The 20148-nt window shown below is 39.0% G+C and overlaps 1 protein-coding gene across 1 annotated transcript in view; it reads right to left on the bottom strand.

Annotated features, from left to right (window-relative positions):
- The window catches only part of igdcc3 (immunoglobulin superfamily, DCC subclass, member 3), a 65160-nt gene that overhangs the window by 13565 nt on the left and 31447 nt on the right, over window positions 1-20148 (bottom strand). The window contains exons 3-7 of the mRNA XM_085355379.1: window positions 17529-17673; window positions 17304-17434; window positions 16820-16957; window positions 13236-13394; window positions 8272-8437 (exon numbers count right to left, since the gene is read on the bottom strand). Coding sequence (XP_085211505.1) covers window positions 8272-8437; window positions 13236-13394; window positions 16820-16957; window positions 17304-17434; window positions 17529-17673 — 739 coding nt within the window. The remainder of the gene's footprint in view (window positions 1-8271; window positions 8438-13235; window positions 13395-16819; window positions 16958-17303; window positions 17435-17528; window positions 17674-20148) is intronic.

Genomic DNA, 20148 nt, shown 5'->3' on the forward strand with positions numbered 1-20148 from the left:
GGAAGGCAGCGAAATTTCACAAGAAGTCGCTTGTTTGAGGAGGTACAGTAGCGTCCAGCTGCATGTATGCTAATTCACACACACCCACGCACTCACACATACATTTCATAAACACATGGATGGACGCTGTTAGCTGGTCACTTGTGAAATTCCACAACTGCTGTCAAAACCTGCTTTATAACTTCCAGGAGGAAAGCTCTAGATGTTTTAGACATTTTAGAGCAGGGATGTTAGTTAATGGGGCACAGTCAGTCGACTTTGATCCTATATGTGTTGTACTCCCCCACCCCCCAAAAAAAGGTGAAACATCTTCAAGAAACTTGATGATTTATATGATTATAAAAAAGCCGCAAAATTTCCGCTTTTTGTTACTTGATGCAGAAAATGGTCAAATTTAACTATTTGTCTGTATTTTACTTCTTTAAAAACAAACCAAATAATTGCAGGAATTTGAATCACTTTCACTTCACTTCACTTTCCAGATGTTCCAGCTATTAATAAGAACCAACTACTAATAACTTATATGTAATTTTCATTTCACATCTTGTACTGTTTGACGCTTCTGATTTAGAGTTTCATTATCAAGTTCCTGTTTGATCTTGTAATCATATTCATGAAGATTTGCTTTTTTATCTCTGTTAATTATCACTGCACAGTGATGACTGCATTAATTTAGGTATAATGATTTCAGTGCTGATGCACGTAATGTCTTGCATTTAATTTTGGCTTAATGTCTTTAGTTCAGCCTCAGTGTCATTTGACAGTTTAGTGACACGATGTTTCGTTTCTGAGGTCTTTTTTTCTCTCTGTTGCTTCAGCTGGAAATCTAAATCACATTGCTTTTTGTATCAGATCACTGCTGAGGAATGATGTGACAGATGGCGGATGTTTAGATAACTACGTCACAAGTATTTGTAAAGACCAAGAGGAACAAAACATTCCAGGAAACTGTATTAGTTATTGAAGAAATTCTCTGCAAGGTTTGATGCTGCTTATATGAACTCATATATGGACAACTCTCCTATCTCTACACATTAAAAGAAACTTTTTCCCATTTTCATGCACACAAGTTGATGAAAGGTTTTATAAGTGGCATGCCCTCTTTATTAATGATGTCAAGGTTTTCAGCACCGACTGATTTTCTAACAGCAAATGTGGTTCAGTAGTAGGGCTGAACGATTATGGAAAATAATCTAATTGCGATTTTTTGCCCCAATATTGCGATTGCGATGCGATATGCGATTATTTTTTAAGGTATTTGTCTTCTGTATTATTAAACAAAGACAAGCAATACATCATATAGTATGGCCAATACTATATTACATTAATTTTAAACTGTTCTTTCCTGGAAGACAGACCTCTGTTATGATGACATGAGGTGATGCATGAATTGATGACTGACATTTTTATTTAACTTCTTCAATCACAACAGTATATTTGAACATACACAATAGTTTATTTTTAGCTTACAAACATCTGAGCATAAAGTGCTGACAAGGAACCCTGGTGTAAACATTAAAATGAAAGTCAGTACAATGTGCAGATTGCAGAAATATACATAAAAAAAATCAGTGGCTTTACCACACTCAGTTTTTCGACATCTGTGAACTACTAGACAGTCATTCAATTAAAAAATAATATTAAATAAATAAAACTAATAAATAAAAAATACACACATCTTACTGATCTCTGCAGTCAGTAACATTACACATAAAGTGCAAACATAATAGCAATTGTATAAACACACACACAAACACGCCTTTAAAATTTAAAGGCGTGAAATTGGACGGTCTAGTTCTGATTAGCGTCACCGCTGTCTCGGTGGAGTTTAATAAACTCGGCCGTCTGCTTCTTGCTATCTAAAATATAACCAGACACTGGTGTAAATTCTTGACTGTCTCATACTTCTGTTTAATAAGTTTTCTGTTTGACGTTTAGTCAGCTGTGTGAAAACCAAGGAGGAACCCACCCGGGGGATTAATAAAGTTTTATTTTATCTAATCTAATAACTTTAATCTCAGCCAAACCGATTTACTCACGAACAAACAAAACACTGAAAAAAGCCCAACAATAACATTTTTAGGTTGTCTAAGTGACTTATATATTACGTTTAACCCGAGCAGCGAAACTCCGCGGTGATCTGAAAATGATGTGCCGGGAGTTGTGCCGTTCTCGGCCGCATCAGTGACCCTCGAGCTCCCGGCTAGCTGTCGAGCTGGTGGGTAGCAGACGCCTCTGAAAACGTCGAAGCACTTTTGCAAATATGGGATATCTTGATAAACCGAGCAGATATTTGATGTTTACACAACTACTTTCTCGCCTGAAAATATGTTAAAAGTTTATTTTGTGACCCAGAAAGATTAGTATGAGTAATTTTAAAACTTAGTAGCGGCCGCCATTGCTGGAAACTGGAGTTTGGCTGGGCCGCGCTATGAATTCTGGGATATGGTAGTAATTTGGACAGCCTTCGGCGCGTCGCTGTGATGTAATCGGTCTACAAATGCGGCCTCAGGAGGATGCAGCCCATGAATTGTATAATATAATCGCAGTATAATCGCAGCCTTTGCGGTTAGAAAATTGCACTTGATCATGTCGCGATATTATCGCAAATGCGATATATCGTTCAGCCCTATTCAGTAGCACAGAAAACTGAATGCAGCAAAAGGAAACTTTTAATTAACGGAAAAGTTTGTGTGGTCGTTTTTTAAGCAGCTGTGATCGGACTTTGGAGGTGTGCAGCCTCACGCCTGTAACTCTTCATCTAATAGCTCACTGTGGCTGCTCCGTCTTCTTGATCCATTACTCCCTGCAGTGTTACAAATTGATCCACTGTCGAGAAATATTAAAAATGACTTGTTTTATAGATGCACTGTTGATGAATGGCAGCAGTAAATGCTAAGCTTACTCAAATTGAAACCTTTGAAACCTTCGCCATCTTCAAATACTTTCTGACTCAGTTTCTTTTCAAATAGATCGGTCTGTATTTATAAGCAACACCTCACCAACGATCCAAACATATGTGAAGGGGAAAAGCGAGTGACAGAGTTGAAAACACACGGGAGGTGTATGGCCTAAATTTGGACTGTTTGCTTGTCTCATTGGAGCTCCTGAACTGAGCTGTCCCGTCCTGACAGGTTGACACCATCATTTACTCATCAGTTCAAGGTCACTTCACAGATTGACAGATAAGGCTGTGGGCCGGGGGGGATAGCTGACAGTGGGGCTTTGGGTCTGTTGTTCAGCTGCTAAGGCTGTGTTTACTCTCCGTTGTCTCCGAGCAGCACCCCATCAAAAGCCAGCTTTGCCATTCTGGATTCAGTGAGAGTGAAAGGAAGAAGAAGAAGAAAAAAGTCTGGGGACAAAGAGAGAACAGGAGGAAGAGGCGGGGAAGGGTGGAGGGGAGGAGTGATGAGCTGTCTGTGGCCTGAGAGGAGGGAAGGGCCCAGGGATATGACTGATTACAGGCGAGGTTAGAGTTCAAGGCCAATGCTCAGGCCAGAGCTCGCTGTAAAGTGGGCAGGAAAGGGGGATGTGGGGCACAGAGAGGGGCCTGCAAACAAGAAAGGCAGGTCTTGGTGAAAGAAAGTTTAAAAAAAAAAGAAAAGAAAAAAAAAACCCTTTGAAAGGATTCTGCTACAAAATGACCAGGTTTGTGTGGTGCCCTGTTCCTTCAGATGTTGGCTATTAATTTGAAAATACACCACGCCTCTCACACACAATTGAAAATGTTCTTTTAGTTACTACATAACTTTCTAAACAGATAAAAAAGGATTGTTAGTCGATCTGAATGATTAAAATTTAATGATTTTTGTCATTCTTCTCTTTTTTTTACCACAAGGGAGAATTTAATTTTCATCCACTGCAGTAAAACTAAACAGGCTGACTTTCAACCTCTCAATTATTAAACTGTCGGAGATCACAGCTTGTGTTTGTCGAGGGATCACACACGGCAGCTTTGGTGATGTAAGAACAATGTATAATGATCCAACTCTGAGAGGGTTTAAATAACCAGGATAGCATATTTCACAGGAGGCTGGCCAGCAAACACTAATAATGAAGGGGCTTCATAATAATGCTGGCAGTGTGTGTCCGTGGTGTCACATTTGTTGGGTTGTGTCAGGAAGAACACACGCCTCGCGTGTTTACAGAAGCAGCCAATCAGCTTATTTCTGACATCACCGCATATTGCCGACACAGCCTCGTCGGTTTCCTGCATTTGGCGAGAAAAGCGTTCGCGCGGCTGAGGAGTAAAGGGCATCACACTTGTGAATTGTCATGTTGGATTATGTGTGAGTGCAAAATGAATGATGGCATGCACCGTGGGGCTATTTTGCACATACAGACTTGCTTTTTGATTAATGTGTGTGCGTGTGTATGAATGAAATGCACAATCGATTCCCCTTCCTTCCCTCTTTGCTCTTGAAGGTCAGCATCATGAGAGTCGGCAGTGTGTGTATATACTGTTACACCGACCACACACATTAATTAAAATCTCTCTCCTAGGTATGTTGCATTGTGTACTCAAGCCTACACTATCTGATAGCCTCTGAATATATCTATATATATGTACGTATCTGTGAAAACAGAATAATTGTGCTACCCGGAGCTGTTGAATGAATTTGCATATCATTATATATCATTTGTTTTAGCTTGGATCAGCAGGTAAATTCTGCCTGATCCCATATATATTTTTTAGGACCTCCAGAAAACACACTACATCATAGGTGTCAAACTCTGGCCCGCGGGCCAAAGTTGGCCCGCAGCCTAATTACATTTGGCCCGCGAAGCCATACCAAATTACTATTAGAGCTGGCCTACTGGTATTATACAGCTAATGTATATATTGTTTAGTATTAAGCTTTGCTTGTTCCATATTCAGTTTTTCAGCAAAACGTGTTTGAGTCCATAAGAAAAGATTCATTCTTATATCTTATATTTTTTTTCAATAAATATTAATGTTAGCCTGCGACTTTGTTCCAGTTTTGAAATTTGGCCCACTGTGTATTTGAGTTTGACACCCCTGCACTACATGGTCTTTCAGGCTCTCGGTAAAACTCACCCCACTGTGAATTGCCAGCTGAGTGAATTTAATATACAGCTAAAATCTGCAAGATGTTTATACCTCAGTGGGAAAGTCACATGTGTTTTTACCCTTTTGCCCTCAAATGTATACACATGAGATATAATGAGTGCAGTAGATGAGTAATCTTATGTAATTATGACTAAAAAATGTTCTTTTAAATATCCAGAGATTGACTAATGAATCTAAAAGTGTTCAGAATTTTTTTCCACATCATCAAATCTTGGCAATTAATGCATGATTAATCTTAAATGTAGACATAACCTTCAATTCAGTTCTGTCCATGTTTATTTATATAGCACCAATTCGCAACAACAGTCGCCTCAAGGTGCTTTAAGGTAAAGCTTTACCTTTACCGTATAGCACCTTGAGGCGACTGTTGTCGCTAGTATTTTGGGAGAAAACCCTGACAATCAGACGAGCCCCAATGATCAAGGACTTTGTGATGGTGGGAAAGAAAAACTCCCTTTTAACAGGATGAAGGATTTTATGACCTGAATGTGTTTTACTAGGTAGGAGTTAAACCAAGTGATCAAGACCATAAACTCACCAGGAAAGACTTTACAGAGGATGTAAATCAAGGGAGAAGTCAAACATGTGTCTCACAATTTTCTTTACCATCTTATTTAAGTTGCCCCCTGCTGGCCACTATAAAGAATGCAGACTTGAGGCACTGGCTTCACTCTGCAGACGACTACACCCATCTTTTCAATACAGGCTATGTCATTTACAGAGGTTTTTTGTTTAATTATAAAAGGTTGACTAATTCATAATTTTTTCAGCATAAAGGACTTTCCCCTCCTACACTCACCAAATTATTTTAGCAAAATATAACTACCGAACAAATATACAGCATCTGTGAGGGGAAAATTATACAAGGAACATATAATATAGATTCTGGATTTACTACTGCTTGAGCCTTGCAGCATATGTTTATATATGTTATCTGTCAGTCAAAGAGAAAATTTTCAGTTTCTAAGCACAAATTTCAACATGATTCAGTTGTTTTATAAATGTGAGAATTTCTTGATTTTCATTAAACAAACTCCCTGAACAGAAAGAGTTTAACATTACACTGCAGACAGACAGTGCAGAGTCTTAAGATGCACAACAAGCTGCTCGGTTCTCTAAATAGCTGATTGCAATTCCTGTTTAACCAGCTGAGTTTGTGATGTAATTAGCTAATGGGAGATCTCAAGCTGAGGCCTGCCTCCTTAACCAATCAGATGGTTTGCATAAGATTCATGTAACAGCAGGTCATGCAGTAATGGTGTAGAGTAGAAATACTGTAATGCTCTGGCTACCCTTTTTCTTTTTCTCGTCTCATCTATTCTTCCTGCCAACTCATCACTTCTCTATTGAACACAAAGTGAGATTCATTTTTCTCACTTTTTCACCACATCTAAGTCTGGCCTCTCATTTATATCTTCCCACTCTTCTTTCCTTCTTTGTTAGCCCCTCAGTCCATCTCGCTGACAAATAGAGACTGGTGGAAGGCAAGTAGGAGTGCAGCAGTGTGTGTGAGCGATGAAGGTGTCTGCTCGCATCACTCACTGCGATGTAGTGTGAGTATTGATTCTTTTTGTTGCATACTGACTTCATATTTCGTATAATATGAATAATAACAGCATATAAGGATAATTGGAGTATCGCAGGTTGAAGTTATGCCTAGCAGTGTTAAGAAACAGGCTGGAAACTTTGGGTTTCTCCAGAAATATCATAAAATCAAGCATGGATTTTTAAAAAACCCCAACTCTTGGCCATGAAGTGTTAACAGCCAAATATACTATACACACACACACACACACACACACACACATATATATATATATATATATATATATATATATATATATATATATATATATATATATATATATATATATATATATATATATATACATATATATATGTATATGTATACGTATATATGTATATATATGTATATATATACATATATGTGTATATATGTGTATATGTGTATATATATACATATATGTGTATATATGTGTATATATATACATATGTGTATATATATATACATATACATATACATATATACATATATATATACACATATATGTATATATATGTGTATATATATACATATATGTGTATATATGTATATATATACACATATATGTGTATATATATACATATATGTGTATATATGTGTATATGTGTATATATATACATATATGTGTATATATGTGTATATATACACATATGTGTATATATATATATACATATACATATACATATATACATATATATATACACATATATGTATATATATGTGTATATACACACATATATGTGTATATATGTGTGTATATATATATATATATATATACACATATATGTATATATATGTGTATATACACACATATATGTGTATATATGTGTGTATATATATATATATATATATATATATATGTGTGTATCTATATACGTGTATATATACATATATACATAATGTAGCCTTTACAGCGCACACATAAAGACGTTCCTGCTCACGCCTTGGCAGGAACGTATTCCAGCAGCTGCTGCGTTATAGAAGCAACACAAATGTGGTGAAAATGAGCATTTGATGATGCCAATGATCAGATCAAGGCAATAGCAATTAATACTGACAACCATATTAGTCCTGTTAGCTGGGTGCAGCTTTGTAAGTGATGGCTGGAAAGAAAGAAATCTGATCTGTGATAAATGCAGTTATCACGTTATGTAACAGCCCAGATGATGATGACTTAATGAAATCGCTGTAACATGTGACAGATTCGTTACAGATCATTTTTAAGAAGAGTTTTTGGGTTGTCATTTTTGTTTTTCATGTAAATATAATATCATAAGCATATGCGGGGTTTTTAAGCTATAAATAAGTTAATATGAGTTAATAAGTTAATAAGATCCTCTGTAGGTTGTTGTACACGGTTCAAGTGGCAATTTCTATGGGAGGAAATGCACTTGACATTTTTGTTGGGCTGCCTAAAGTTTTAGGTGAGGAAACAAACAGCTGTTTAAACAAATTTATGGTATCAAAAGGGACCATTTTGTAGAAAACCTCTGACAGAATGAGCAAAAACTGAGCGAACTGTCTTACTACAGAGCTCTGTGCCTCTGTGAGCATTTATGTATATATGAATAAATTTGAATATGATTAAAGTAAATTTTTTTGTTTTTTTGTTTACCTGTTGTTGTTTCTGAGTTTGACGTGCCCCCCGGGCTCCAGAATCTGCCCGTTCTTCAGCCAGGTGAGCTGCGGCTCAGGCTCACCCCGCGCTTGACAGGTGAAGATAGCGGTGGTGCCGACGGGGCGGGCGATGGACTGTGGAGGCTGAACGAATTCTGCTGGAGCTGTAAGAGAAGGCAGACTGAGAATCAGATCGAGTAACCTCAATCCGTCAAGCAAAAGATGTTGCTGGATAGATCGGTGCCAAAAAAATAGAAATACAATTTTGGCAGAATTAAGAGGTGCAGAAAAAGAAAAAGCCAAAGGGTGAGAATGAGGAAGGGAAAATATGAAAGCCTAGTGTATGCATGAATGGTATAAATACTGCTGTAGAGATATAATTCAGGGTCAGTTGGCAGGATTATGATAGACACCAGATCAATGCAGATGCAGGAAAAGGGGGAAGCAGGAAAGCGAGATAAAGCCATAAGACTTGTGCAACCAGAGCAATACTTGGGAGTAATTTGCCTTAAAACAGCAGTTCAGTTTTTATCATATCTGCTCTCATCACTTGATTCAGGCTTCCAGCCATTATTCATTATTCAAAATGGCAGGTGCTCTATTTTAATTTAAAGAGTAATTAAAATTATACCTGCTGGATTATAATTTTCTACGTTGGTGCTTTTGAATTATCTCCTCTGTGCTTATAATTGTACCAACAGATGTAAGTGATCTGACAGCCTAATTTATTTATGACAACATTAGCCGAGAAAATTTGATGGTATTATATATACGCGGGTTTATATAATGCCTTTACTGGAGGCGTATCATGATGCCTTTAGTAAAAAATACCACACTGTTCCACCTTTTTTTTCTGTCCCTGTCATTTTCTTCATCATCATCAAGAGAGGATGAGCAACCTGAGAAAACCTGAAATAGCTTGAACACAAATACCGTGAGATCAAAGTGACTGAATCATAGAGGTGACTCTTAAAGAGAAACTTTTGGACCTATAATTTGATGGGATTATAAGATTGCTTAAAAAAGTATTAAAAAAGGTAATGAGTAATGTGCAACAGATTACTGTTTATAAAAAAAGGCTGCACTTGTTTTAAATAGGTTAAGTAATTTTAGCTGGCTCTCTTAGGGACAGCACATTTATGACATATATGGAGTATTGAGGGCTACATATTAAAAGTCCAAACTAAGAGGAATGAATGAAGAAATACAGTATTGTGCAAAAGTCTTTAGTCACGTCTTAATATTTTGCTTCCAATGGAGCTAGACTTTCCTGTCTTTTTTTAAAGCGGTCATGAGCCATAGTTCCTGTAAAATGGACCTAATATGCTCATTTTTATGCATATTTTTAATTCTTGGCATCTATTAGTGTACATTTACATGATATACTTTTTTGAATAATCCTTATTTATCCTATACTGGCCCTTGATGACCCTCAGTTCACCGTGTCTTCTGTTTGACTGCCTCTAGCAAACAGAAGGTTTTAAACAGGCGCTGCGCTGGCCAGAGCTGTACGCTTGAGATAAACATATTAACCACATCCTGCTTCTACTGACATCATACAGCCAAGAGTGGGAAAAAATCCCTCGAAATAGGGTCTTACACATACGCTGGTCTTATTTGAAAGTTTGGCCATATATAACGTGGGCATCCACCACTCTATGTGCCTTTATTTGACAAAAAAATTAAAAATATATATACTAGGAACAAGTCAAACAGGTCAACTTTAAAAGATCTGTCACACTTTCGGTTGTCAAGTTGAATTCCTGTTTATTTTGTTTTCCCCGCTCTTCTGCCCTCCTTCTTGTTCCAACACTAATAAATAAAATGTTGTCTGACACTTTCTCAATGTAAGCATTTTCATTCTTCCCAGTGGAAAAGCTAAGGGGCCGTTAGGCACTTGAATGAGGGGGGCTGACAGCGTGAGATGGTCCTTTCATTCATCTCAGTCCTTCCCAGCTTCATTGTCTGTTTTGTGCACACTTGCTGTGTGCTTTGAGGGCTGACTTGAAGGTGAAGGTCAGAGGGAGCTCAGGAAGGCATTGATTTGCACCTGTAAGGGTGTGGGGTAAGACCGTGAGCACCAGCTATCCATCTTACGCTTGTTTTTCGCTTCTTTGGCCGCTACAGTTTTACTCTTTCATTCTTTGTTTCTCTCTTCTCTCTTTTTGTACCCCAAAGGAGCCAACATAAATCCAGCTTGTTTACTGTGTAAGTGCTTTTTTAAACTGTGACTGTCTTCTTAGCTTTGTGCTTATTGAAGTTCCTAATCAGTGACAGCCACTGAAGCCCTCTTATAGTAGCTTATTATCTATAGAATAATGAGAATTACTAATTAAAGCACACTATTCCATCATAACGGAGCAGTTCTAACACATGTGTTTATGTGTAGTTAATGAGGCATTTGTTGTTTCCTTAAATCAATAACAGAAACCAAAAACAGACAGCGGCACATCATGAATGTCCACATCTTTTTATCCTTAGCAGGTGAGGGGCTCGTCGCAGACTTGACAAGCAGATGAAATGAAATATTGTCTGCGATCGATGCTGCTATAGGCTGGAGCAAAGTATGGTCCGTCTGATCAATATGTGAGTGAGGCAGACACTGGATGTTTCCTGCTTGGTGGCAATTAATGCACAGGGCAGCCCACACCTGCCATATCCTTTTGGTCAAAAGCACCTGTCTCTTAACACTAACATCAAACACCTTCATGATACTGGCTCCAGCTCTGTGGAGAATAGATGAAAAGAACAACAACATTTCAATCAAAATGTTAGAAAGCACACAGAGAATGAAACTTCAAAGGACTATATTTCTTCTGCATGCTGTGGCAGAGCAACAGATTATTGACCTTTAAGTTTTTGTCTAATATTAAAGTTCCCCACATTACATAAAGTATATTTTCTTTAAAAAGACTTATAGGATGTATTAAGAGTTGATTTGTCTTGTTTTCACATAACCTGTACATACAGTAGTGTGTAATCAGCTAGTACAAATAAACTAATGACTATAACTACAGGAACACCTACACGTAAGACTGGCAAATCAAACATGGCCTGTTATTAAAAAAAAAAACATGATTATACATGTCATTTGAGTGAAGAAAAGGCTCGCAGATACAATACTGCAGAGGCATTGTCTCTTGTTGCAGAGCCTGTGAAGAACCGCGGAAGAATTTTAAAAAGCTGCAGACATGAAGGCGCGGCTTTTGAGCTGAGGATACCAGTGCCAAAACAAAGACACAATAAATCAATTTCTAGGCGTTTTGAAAACCAACAAACAAAGAAGAAAGAATCCGTGTTGCTGGGTTGTTTTTTTTTATCCTTCTAGTGTGGCATCTAAAATCTGCAAATCATATCTCCATATGTCATTCTCTAATTTAAATTTGATGGTTATATTTATAGAATTTCCCAGAAGTGCCCACAGTGTGCATCTCATTTTTGTAGCTCAGACTGTAGTATAACAATTTTTATAACGTGGCTTCACTAAACCTCACCAACCTGAATCGAATAAACAGGGCAAACTCGACTGGGCAAATCAAGCCAGGTTTGCAATGTCCTTTAAAAGTGGGCAGTGCTGATGTTGATGTACATACTTTTCACAGGACTAGCAAATTATAATGGCTGTGAAGGCTGACTTGCACATCTTAGACCAACAAGTACAAGCACTTTGTAGTCTAAGGTGCTTTCAGTGGTCAGCAAGACGAGAGAAGTACTATATAAATGCAAGTCCATTACATTACAAGACAATGAAATTGCTCTGAAACTGCTTGCAGCAAAGCAAGCAGAAAGGCTGTGAATCTGTATCTCTTAACGATGCTTGTCAGGAAAAATGAAAAGGGGTTTAAAGAGTTTCTAAAAAACAAACAAACTAGAGCTCCTCTGAAAACGCATGGTCTATAGGATCTTCTAGGAATGGTGTCACAGAACTGATTAGTTAGTAGGCTATGCTTTGATACAACTTGATCTGTAATCTCCAACATAGCCTCTTAACCTCGCTAAACCCCAAATCCTGCTTCACGGTACACGTCCCCTGACTCTCCAGAGTCCCATCTCTAATCATCAAGTATCTCTGTGCTCAGTGCCTCCAAATACAAAACAATCTTTGTTCATTCTATCTAAAAAAAACCTATTTGCCATAAAAGATTTAATCACATGTGCCTCCACAAATGCAATATACTGTACATGATAACTTCCCAGGGTTGGTAAAAACTGCGCCTGGTCCCTAAAGTGTATTTCAGAGACCACAAAAGCCGATGTTGCAGGACTGTCTGCTTCTCGGTGTGATGCTGCAAATCTATTTTGCTCTGTGTTTTTGTTCTCCAATATTAAAGAAATGATGATTCAAATAAACCTCTGCAGTTATTTATTTTTTTTATCTCTTCCTAACAGAGTGTTGAGGATTTGAAACCTGAAACTATTACTGAAATTGCAAAAGCTGAGAGTCGGAACTCTTTGTGAAATGTTTGTAATGCCTACCATACAGACTCTAGCTCTGAGCAACAAGCAGAGACATTTTAGTGGTCTTGTATCTTGCTGGTGGCACAAAAAGGTGTAAAAGTATGCTTGGTATACCAGAAATAGCTGATAATTACTGCTTGGAAGGTAGCAAAATAAAAATCAGCCTGAAATGTTTTGGTATGCTTTGCTTTGCTTTGCTTTGCTTTGCTTTGGGGGAAAATCATTCAAAACCTTCTCCCTGAAAAATCTGCACCAACCACTAGATCAGAATGAGGGTTTTAAACTAAAGACCACCTACATAAAACACGCTGGTGGCACAGGAGCAAAGCACTTGTTTATCAATGCAGCAAAACTGAGGTTTCAGTCATGGTACAGTAATCATGTTGCCTGATCCACCCACATAGTGCTGAGCTGTACCTCGTCACGTTCCCCAGGATGTTTCGCAGGTGCTTTTAGTTTCACCCAACTGAAAAGAAAATGTCATTGCTTTTATCCAGAGCTCACCTTGGACCACCAGACGTCCTTGAGCAGTCCTGCGCACACGGGTCCCTGGTTTGTTAGCGGCACATACGTAGACCCCGGAGTGCTCCACACCAACATCTGAGATCATCAGGTTTCCTGTGCCGAGCACCTGGATTCCCTCCACCCCGATGGGACGGCCATCTAATCAGGGAGAGAGAAAAAGAAAACAGTTGAGAAGGATGAGTAAGAATCTATGGAGGTCAGCATAAAAAGAACCAGGTATATGGGCACAGTGGGTGTTTATGTTAGATGGGGGTCAACTGAACTATAGTAAAGATCAGAGTGGGTGTAAATCACTAGCAAGACATCTAATTAACATCATGCAAGTTTACGGCCACGAGCTGACAGAAGCAGCGCTAATACTGTCCCCCCAAGGATGCAGCGCTCACAGCGTGTGTTCCTCAGGACTACAATGTGATAAAGCTGCCAGCACACCATACACCAAGAAAGGTCAGCGAGTTTGTGTTTGAGTCATGTACACGCTGCAATTTTTTAAAACTTAATTGGGACTTTGTGATAGCTTCCAGTGAGAATCATCTGGCTTTTGGGTGCTTTACAGTAAATCAATGCTGCTTTTCTGCTTCTCCCTAACGGATGTTCAGCTAATTAAAACTTTTATGCTCCAGTTGAGACATTCACCTTTTTCAGGAATTTGTCTGAAAAATCCTCAGAGTACATTTTCTTTTAAGCTGGTTTGCTTCTTGGCACTGGAAATGTTTCAGCTGCCAGTCTGGGACCAGAAATTCTAACTGTAACTTCTAATCTTATATCTACTTACACAATCCATAGCAGCCTCCTCTCTGCTTTTGCTGTAATTACATGATAAGCTCACACACTTTCCTGTGCTCCCTTATCTGCAGTGTCAACTCCAACAATGGCTTCAGTCTGCCTATGATGTTAGCTATGGGGCCAAAGGGGCATTTTAATCCCATCTGTGAGTTCCATCTGCAGCCTGTAAGCCTGTACGTTCCAGATATGATACACTGAAAGGCCAGGAATGGAGGGAAGGGAGACAGGTACCACAGCGGACAAAGGAGCTCCAGTCAGAAATGCTAACTATGTGGTCAATAGTCAGTGAATACTTTTGGGTTCGTCCCTTATCTTCAAACTTAAAGCAAGTCACTTTTCAACAGAAAGGTTACTTTGGATAATGAGTTTGACTGAAATTCACTTGCACATTAGCAAGTGAATTTCAAAATAATGCCACTAAGCCTAAAAATGAATTTGCTAATCAGGATTATCAACAAATTATTTTTTTAAGGTTTTATTAGCAAAAGACTGTGAAAACATATTGTTAGTTTCATTTTTAAGGACTAAGATATATGATGTTGAATGCCCATCACAAACGTTTAAGTTTACTGTCGTGACCCACATGACCAAGAGTTTTGTGGAATACTGAAACTGCCATCAGAACAGCCTTCTATCACATACTTCTGGTTGCAAGACAAATGAGAGATGATGGTCTATGGGACTACAGATCTCAGAGTCCTCTGTGGTGGTAAAACTGTTGCTGACGATAACAGTATGATCACCACTTATCTAAGTGAAAAAAAAGACTAAAAAACTGTAAAAGCGTACTTTGAAAACATAATGGCATACTCCAAACCAATACACTGTGGCATATGTTGGCCTAATCAAATTATATGATGACAAAAATGATTACCAGACTCATGATTTTGTGTGTATATTGTGCATGATAATATATCCCATTACTGCACATACAAATGTGCTTGTATCAAAGATACTTAGATTATATAATGGTGTGTATTTTACATTACAGCCATATGTGACATGAATATCTCACTAGTGTGTCTACACAACGAGTTGATGAATGTCTTAATTCATCAAGAGTACATGAAATCTTCTAATATTTTAAATTTTATATACACTGCCTTATCAATGTGGCAAAAACATGTTATTACTGTGTAGCTAGTGCAAGTGTGTAGGCATTATGAGCACCTTTGTCTTGCAACTGTTATTTTGGTTTCTTAATTGCTACAAAAGGGTGACAAGATGAAATTAATAAATGCAGGTGAATACAACAAACAGAAAGTGACCCAGATCATGACGCAGGAGACACCCAGCTACTGGAGTACAACAGGAAACGACCAAAAGACAACTACACTGACACCAAACATGATGACAGAGAGAAAAGGAACCCAGGAGGAGAAAGGGACAAGCCCTGTAACAACACAGAGATTTTGCACACCAGGTTTTGCTTTTAAATCAGATATGATCACCAGCCCTAAACTGCAAAAGGAAATCATCACAGCAAACACACAGACCAAACCTCATCACATCTCAAGCTCACCATTCAATTCATCAGAAGTGATGAAAAAAAATCCTTTGAGTTCGCTTGAATCTTCAAACCAGCCAACACACACACGGCTCGTGTGATAAATGCCGCAGCTTCAATTAGTAAATGTGCAATTATGTGGCGATGCCTAATGAAGACAATACATGTAATTAATGCAATTAATCACGACAAGTCATTGAGATCTAATAAATGTCTCCAACTTGTGTGACACGTGTTCGTCTTCTTCTTCTTCCACATTTTTTTCATTATCGCACTGGGACGTTGTCCTAACAGAAGCAGTCTTGTTCTTTTCTTGCATTTTCCTGTTATATTCCTCTCTCTCTCTGGCTTTGCCATCACTTTCTCCCTGTCAGAGACTAATTAACTTAGTGTCAGAAAAAAAAAGAGCACAAGCTAGGAGGCCGTGGTGCCGCTGTTCAATGAATAGCAGCAAACCAACTCTGGCATTAAGGAGTGACTGATGTGAAACTATAAGATTCATTATGCGGCTTATCCTAGCCTCCCTGCTGTAATCTAATACATACAAATCCCATCGTGTTAGCATTTCATTCTGGTAACACTGTGTAAGGCAATACTGGCAATCTGATTACACCCAGATGCTGGGGAGGGGCTGTGATTTACATTTGGAACAGAAAATCAGATTGAATGAGAAGTAAAGTAAACAGATAGGAAATTGAAAAATTGTTCACGACAGAATCTGAGTGGTAGTCAAGAAAAGGAAAAATCCGCATGAAGAGAGCTGTCTGTGCAGCAATTACTCAGAGGCTCTCCGCTGCTTCCAAGGAGGTTTTAGCATCGTGAGGACACGAAGCAACAGAGTCGAACATCATGTTTAGCCCTAAGACTTAACCTTCAATCCCACTGCCTCATGTGTACACAATAGATCTGTGCTGTAACAAATATATTCTAGTAGAGTATGACCAATATAGGAATTTTACTGACCGATACTGATACCGATATTTGGTGATTTAAAAATCTGACATGAATATCTGATATAGTATGAAAAACTATGCAAGCATCAGCTTGTTTGCACATGCTGTTAAACTTTTTAAGTTTCGATTTATCAGCTGCCATAAATGCTGATGCCAGTGAATTCCATATCGATATCAGTGAATAACCAGTATCGACTGATATATCAGTCTGGCTCTGTATACTTCACAGTGGAAGACAGAACACACAAATGCCACCTAATCTCTCAAACACACAAACAAGAACACCAGGTCTGATCTGATCAGGACTTTTTTCTCACCTAGTCTGCTCCATGACACAATGGGCCGAGGGTATCCAGTGGCAACACACTCCAAGATAGCCGTTTGGTGAACAGTGAGGGTTAGGTTTTCTGGACCGACCACGATGACAGGTTCTTTGTAAACAGATGACTGAGAGCCTGAAGGGAAAAGGGAGACGAGAATTCAAGATTGGAATGAGCATGATGGATAGCTTCTTTTAATTGGATTTCTCCAAGTGCATTAGCTCAATATGCTGTATCTCTTAGATCTGGCAGCAGGACAATAGGTTTGGAAAAGTCTAGGAAATGTGCTATACAGATAAGCAGAGGCGTATTAAGTGACTGTATTTGATCAGTGATACAGAAAACTAAAGATCCGAATAAAGAAAGCTCATTTAAACCAAAGTCAATTTACAGTGAGGACATGTAGGCTTTCCTCAAATGACAACACACAAACAAAAAACCAGAGGTTTACTCAGATGCGTGCTCAACTATAGATACCAACCGGAAACTGTTAGGAGTGCCTCAGCACTGTGTTTCACTCCTGCACTGTTATGAGCCACACAGCAGAACCTTCCACTGTCCTCCTCACGCACTCCTGTGATCTGGAGAACGCCTGTGGGCAGGAGAGTGTACCTAAAAGACAGAAAAAAATCACGAGACTTGGCATCTTTAACCAAAGTGCTGCAGTTTCTTAAAACAAGAAGCCCAAGTGGTATTTTGATCTAACCTCTCATTACTGGTGTCCACTGGACGGCTGTCTTTTTCCCAGCTGATGACCGGCTCTGGCAGGCCGTGAATCTGGCACTGGAATCTGGCCACGCCGGACTCCTCAGCGTGCACCGGCTCGGGTTGGACGTGGAAATCTGCCATGGCTGTGAGATAGAAAGAGGAGCAGTTGAAATATTAGGTCATAGCTTCACAAAACAGCTACAGAGCAATAAGCTCAGTTGCTTACAGAAAAAATAAGCAGCGCTGCAACAGATGGCGTGGCCCCCACAGATCCCAACATCAGAGAACCAATCTTGGACTACATAAAGAGACAGAATATCTACCAAAGGAGTGCTGCAACATGCTTGGAGCAACTGGCACATTTTCTGCAAGGGAAATTTATTTTAGTATTTATATTTATTTTTAGTGTGTTGCTTTTTCACAAATAAAGAGCAAGTACTACAATTTCATGGAAAATCCACACTTCAACTGTTGACAGAGATACTTGGGTTTTTGCACAAAATGGCACTGATTCACTAAATGCACTTCATTGTTGAGAGCTTTAACCTACCTGCTAACCTTACTATTTCACATAAGCCAATTCAGAGACAAGCAGAACGTTTCTGACATCACTACAAATGTGTAAAAGGAAGCTTTTGTAAAAGAAAACAATCCTACAAATAACAACACAATGAAACACATTCAAGAAGTAAAAGCATAGCTATTTCTGTGAGAGCATGCAACCTGCTTGAGAGGATGTGATACATTTTTCTGCTGCCACTGTGCCTGTCCTTCATATGCAGCTGATGAAACATTTTGTATGCAGGTAAGAAACATATGTTTCCAAAATGGATGCTAACGCAAATAAAGACAACATAGATAAGGCCAGCACCATATAGCCAAGCTAGTATCAATATCCCCACAGAGAGCCTCATTCAGCTGCAGTTCACATATCCACTCCCTGCAGAACAAAGGCGGCATCGAAGGTGGAGCCAGCAACAAACTCAATTAGAGAGAGGCCCTCTTCTTCCACAATTCTCCCACCTTCTTCAACAGAAGTGCATTTAAATGTCAACCATAATTAACTTGGAGGAAGAGGGGTTTCTCCGAAAACTTTTAGCATAACAACGGGAACAGACCCCTTATTATTTCATAAGACCCCCCCCCCCACCCCCCCACCCCCCTTCCAACATGTAGCCTGCATTAAATTATTACTTGCAGGACCTTTATTTTGCAGGCAGCAATACATAATAAGCGTATTTATGCTTGGTTGCTGTCTGGTAGTTCTTTCTCTGACTTCTTGGGCTGGTGTAGCATTAACTTTGTTGTACTGAACTACGGACTGTGTGCACTTTGAATGTTGTCAAGGTTTTCCTGTTGTGCAGAACCAGAAAAGAAATATGTATAGTTTAAAATAAGCATATAGAAATGAAGAAAACAAACCTTAACCACTGATGCTGAAGGATGAGAGCACAGAGAGAGAGTGGATACTTCATTTAGAGAAGCACTACTTTATACCAGCGGCTGCAACACTGTGATTATTACATTTCAGAGCTTAATGAGAAGCGTGGCATTCTCAAACACGACTTGACCTTAGATCTTGGAATAGATGCATGGCGCTCTAATGAAAATTAAACCATGGTAATCTACTTTTTTTCCAGTAGTTCGCTCTTCATAAGCCATGACTTATGAAGCTGTAGCATATTTCTCTGAAGATACCATGTGAAATCATTTCTCTTAAGAAATGATAAGGCCTCACAAAAGCAGCGGTCCATTTTTACTGGGGTAATTCAGTTTGTTCGTCAGTCTCAAAGGGCCACACGGCCCTCACAATGCCCTACCTAATAAATGTAACATCACTCTGAAGCATACGTGGCTTTAAAGTCACCGAGAGCATCGGAAGTATTTTATCACCAAATCACCATTATGGTCCATTTCAGCTCTTTTTTTTCAATTCTTCCTTCTGACACAGTAAACTGCAAGCTTGGGAACACTTCAGTTTATAAAATGATGAAAACCCACTGTAAAGTTGTCAGAAGTTATTATTGTATATTTCAAGTTGCCCCATAGAAACACTTTTATGGGCTTGCACTTCATTTCTAGACAAAAGCAATCAACAATACGTTCTGCCCTGGCCTGCTGTCATACTGAGCCTGGGGCAGAAAGACTGGCAGAAGGCACTGAATTAAAGCCCTGAAGGTGCTGCCACTGCTGATGAAGGACGCTTAGGTGAAATGGCTAGAAATCCTTCAGAAAAACAATGTGCGGAAAACAAGAAGGTCAAGGTGACCGATATGATGCAAGACGAGCGCTGTCCTGGAATAAAGTCTCAAATTAAGATACAGGCATGCACGCACACAGCTGTGTGCACTGTCCGTGTGTACTGGGAACACTGAGGCACTTGAATGCTGCAGGACAAAGGAGGACCAGTGTCTATAGAAGTCTTTCTTGTGCATCTCTGCCAAGTAGTCAGGGTGTCTGCTGATCTGGCTGTTGTGTGTGTCCACTGACACAACCCCCTAACGGGCCCCACCCTTTGCCCTCATGCATAAAACATAGTCTCTCTAAGAGGCCCACAGTCCTCCTATTATTGAACCCTCGCAAAATCAGACACAATTTCAAAAATCACAGCGGGGTCA

This window comes from Diplotaxodon limnothrissa, linkage group LG1, assembly GCF_057381915.1.
Source record: "Diplotaxodon limnothrissa isolate DT_005_m linkage group LG1, D_limnothrissa_male_GT1.1, whole genome shotgun sequence".
Lineage (NCBI taxonomy): Eukaryota > Metazoa > Chordata > Actinopteri > Cichliformes > Cichlidae > Diplotaxodon > Diplotaxodon limnothrissa.